This window comes from Corapipo altera, unplaced genomic scaffold, assembly GCF_003945725.1.
Source record: "Corapipo altera isolate COAL_440 unplaced genomic scaffold, ASM394572v1 200, whole genome shotgun sequence".
NCBI lineage: Eukaryota > Metazoa > Chordata > Aves > Passeriformes > Pipridae > Corapipo > Corapipo altera.
In genome coordinates this window covers 1,226,743-1,230,525 of record NW_020884992.1, presented here as the reverse complement: position 1 = coordinate 1,230,525, position 3,783 = coordinate 1,226,743, and the positions used below count along the sequence as shown (strand labels likewise).

The 3,783-nt window shown below is 64.3% G+C and overlaps 1 protein-coding gene across 3 annotated transcripts in view; it reads left to right on the top strand.

Annotated features, from left to right (window-relative positions):
* The window catches only part of ARHGAP23 (Rho GTPase activating protein 23), a 34,920-nt gene that overhangs the window by 25,952 nt on the left and 5,185 nt on the right, over nucleotides 1-3,783 (top strand). For all 3 annotated transcript variants that reach the window (XM_027666438.1, XM_027666437.1, XM_027666436.1), the window contains exons 10-16: nucleotides 26-83; nucleotides 203-340; nucleotides 439-738; nucleotides 2,229-2,290; nucleotides 2,621-2,751; nucleotides 2,886-3,004; nucleotides 3,085-3,240. In XM_027666438.1, the coding sequence (XP_027522239.1) occupies nucleotides 26-83; nucleotides 203-340; nucleotides 439-738; nucleotides 2,229-2,290; nucleotides 2,621-2,751; nucleotides 2,886-3,004; nucleotides 3,085-3,240 (964 nt within the window). The remainder of the gene's footprint in view (nucleotides 1-25; nucleotides 84-202; nucleotides 341-438; nucleotides 739-2,228; nucleotides 2,291-2,620; nucleotides 2,752-2,885; nucleotides 3,005-3,084; nucleotides 3,241-3,783) is intronic.

Here is a 3,783-nt window from a genome sequence, read left to right as displayed (position 1 = left end):
CTGACGGGGGCTGCTCTCCCCCCAGGAGGATGCCCAGCCGGGTCCCCAGCCTCCGCATGCTCAGGAGCTTCTTCACCGACGGGGTGAGTTGTGTTGGGGGTCCTGGGGGTGCCCCCAAAGAAGGGTTGCCTGGTGGGGTGCTGGTGAAGCAGGGGGTGTGGATGGCACCCAACACCTCCCTCCGGTCCCCCCCACCCCGCAGTCCCTGGACAGCCTCGGCACGTCCGAAGACGCCCGTTCCAAAAGGCACTCGACCTCCGACCTCTCGGACGTCCCGTTCAGCGCCGTGAGGAAGGAGGGCTGGCTCCACTGCAAGCAGATCCTCACCAAAAAGGGGAAGGTAGGCGGGTGCCCCCCAGGAGCCCGGCGGCCGCGCGGGGGGGACGCTCCCCGCGGGGAGCAGCCCTGAGGCGCGCGCCCCGTCCCTTGTGCCCGCAGAAGGTCGGTGGAGGTATCCGGCAGTGGAAGCGCGTGTTCGCCGTGCTGCGCACCCACTCGCTGTACCTGTGCAAGGACAGGCGGGAGGCGGTGACCTGCGCCCCGGCCCCAGGTGAGGAGGAGCCGCCGATCAGCATCCAAGCGTGCCTGGTGGACATCTCCTACAGCGAGACCAAGAGGAAGCACGTCTTCCGCCTGACGACCGCTGACTTCTGTGAATATCTCTTTCAGGCAGAGGATCGGGAAGACATGCTGGCCTGGATCAAAGTCATCAGGGAGAACAGCAAGGCTGAGGGCGAGGTGAGAGCCACATGGGGCTCCCGGCTGCCTCTGGCTCTCCCGGCACTAACTGCCTCGGCTCTCTCCGGCTCTTTGCCTTGTGCTGCTTCCCCAGGCCACGGCCAGGCCCGTGCCGTGCTCACAGGGCGGCGCGGGGGCTCACGGGCACCATGGCATCCAAGAAGAGCGTGGCCCCGTGGCCTCGGCCAGGGCGGGGCGTGCGGGGTGCTCAGGGTGCTCGGCGGAGGTGCCGTGGCTCTCCCTGTGTTCGGCGTTGGATGTTGTTGGATCTGCTGGTGGTGTTTTGTTGTTTGTGTTTGGGACAGGAGCGCGCGTGGCTCTACCCTGGTGTGCCATGGTGTGACGTGTCTGCCATGGTGTGATGTGTCTCTGCCATGGTGTGACGTGTCTCTCCCATGGTGTGACATGTCCCTGCCATGGTGTGATGTGTCTCTGCCGTGGTGTGATGTGTCTCTGCCGTGGTGTATTGTGTCTCCTTTCATGGAGAGAGGTCTGGGTTTGGTGCCCGTGCGGTGCTGCCGGGGCTGGCGCCGGGTCAGGGCTGAGCCCTCGCCGTGCAGCCGTGGGCTGTTGAGTGTGTTGCTTGGGTCTGAGATGGGGAGAGCTGCCCCTGGGGGGCCGTGGGCTCCAGAGGATGGATGTGCCAGCGCTGGGCTGGCTGTGCCGTCCCCCCATGGGGCTCTGGTGGCTCGGTTTGGTCGGTGATTCTAAAGGGTCCTGTCAGGCTCCGGCCCCGCGGGCGCGTTGAGCTCGGAGCAGTCTCTGGTTCTTGGTGGCACAGCCCTGCACTGGAGGGTGCCATGGGCCCGGTGAGGGCAGCGGTGCTGGTGCTGCCAGGTTGGAACACGCGGAGCCATCTGGGCAAACACCAGAGTTGTGGAGTTGTGGTGCCTCTGGGCAGTGCCGGGATCCCACAGGGATGGATCCGTGGCTGTGGATGCTGCGTGGAGCAGGGCCAGGATCCCTCAGGGGTGGATCCGTGGCTGTGGATGCTGCGTGGAGCAGGGCTGGGATCCCTCAGGGGTGGATCCGTGGCTGTGGATGCTGCGTGGAGCAGGGCTGGGATCCCACAGGGATGGATCCGTGGCTGTGGATGCTGCATGGAGCAAGGCCGGGATCCTGCAGGGATGGATCCGTGGCCGTGGAGCAGCGGGTGCTCCTGGCACTGGTCGGTGAAGGTGTTTGTGTGCCGTGGGGGGACAGGCGTGTCCCCAGGCCTCCGTGTCTGGCTTGGACACCTGGCACAGAGTGATGGAAGCTGCAGTGGGGTGGCAAGCGCTGGCGGGCACCGGCTGTTCCACGGCAGCGGGGACCTGGTGCTGCCCTTCCTGCTCCTGCCTGGCCGTTCTGGGGCAGCAGGGACCCGAGTGCTGCCCTTGCCTGCTCCTGCCTGGCCCCACGTGGTGCCTGGCAGAGCGTGGACTTGCCCGGGGTCTCCGGCGGACGCACAGCTCAAGCTCTCCCTTCCCCTCTTCTCTCTGCCTCCCCAGGACCCCGGTTTTGCCAGCCAAGCACTTATCAACAAGAAGTTAAACGACTACCGGAAAGTGAGGTACGGACCGGGGCGGTGGGCTCCGAGACCCCCGGGGCTTTGGTCACCTCAGTTTGGCAGTGACGGAGCAAATCCAGCGGCTCCCAGGATTGGGGCAGTGATGGAAGTGCCGCCCGTGCCCGGCTTGGCTCCGGGCGCCGCAGGGTCCCGCTCGGCCGAGGTGGCACCTGGCAAATTTAAGCAGGGTTGAAGCAGCTCGGTGCTCCCCAGGGGTCTCCGTAGGATGCCAGGAAGCCTGGGAGCGATGCCGGCGTTTTACCGGGAGGTTTTTGCGCCGGGCTGGTGCCCCCCCGGCCCTGCCCCACCTGAGCCCCCCCGCTCTCCCCGCAGCCCCGCGGGCACCAAGCCCGACTCCTCCTCACCCAAGGGCCCTCGTGGGCTGGGGATCCGAGCAGAGTTCCTGAAGCAGACGGGAACCAGCGCGCCCCGGTCCCCCCGGCAGGATGCGGCCGTCACAAAAGGTGTGTGATGTCAGGAGGCTTCGTGAGGAGGAAGGGGTCTCCCCCTGGCACTGCCATCCCTGTGGGGCAGCAGGGATGCTCTTCCCGCTCATCCCGGCTCATCAGCGAGTGACCCGGTGGGTTTTCCTCCCCAGATGAGAGCAGCTCCCAGAAAGCCCCGTGGGGCATCAACATCATGAAGAAGAACAAGAAGTCTGCCCCGCGCGCCTTCGGCGTGAGGCTGGAGGAGTGCCAGCCTGCCCCGGACAACAAGGTACAGCCAGGCTGGCACCGCCAACCCTCGGGGTCCCTGCGCCCCCCCGGCACCCCGTGACCCCCTCCCTGTCCCCGCAGAACGTGCCCCTGATCGTGGAAGCCTGCTGCAAGGTGGTGGAGGACCGGGGGCTGGAGTACATGGGGATCTACCGCGTGCCCGGGAACAACGCGGTGGTGTCCAGCCTGCAGGAGCAGCTCAACAAGGGAGCCACCGAGATCAACCTGCAGGACGAGGTGAGGGCAGGGCGGGTCCCCAGCCCGCTCCCCATCCCTGTCCTCATGCCTCTGGAATGCTCTCCTGGTTGTTGTCCTGATGTATGGCTCTGTCACTATCCCTGTCTCCATCATCATCCCTGTTTCCATCATCATCCCTGTCCCCATCATCATCCCTGTCCTTATCATCATCCTTGTCTCCATCATCATCCCTGTCCCCATCATCATCCCTGTCTCCATCATCATCCCTGTCCCCATCATCATCCCTATCCTCATCATCATCCATGTCCTCATCATCATCCTTGTCCCTGTTTCTATCATCGTCCTTTTCCCCATTATCCTTGTCTCCATCATCAGCCCTTTCTCCTTCATCATCCTTGTTCCCACCATCCCTGTCTCTATCATCATCCCTATCTCCTTCATCAGCCTTGTCCTCATCATCCCTGTTTCCATCATCATCCCTGTTTCCATCATCATCCTTGTCCCCATTATCCCTCTATCCACCATCCCTGTCCCCATTATCCCTCTATCCATCTCCCTGTCCCCATTATCCCTCTATCCATC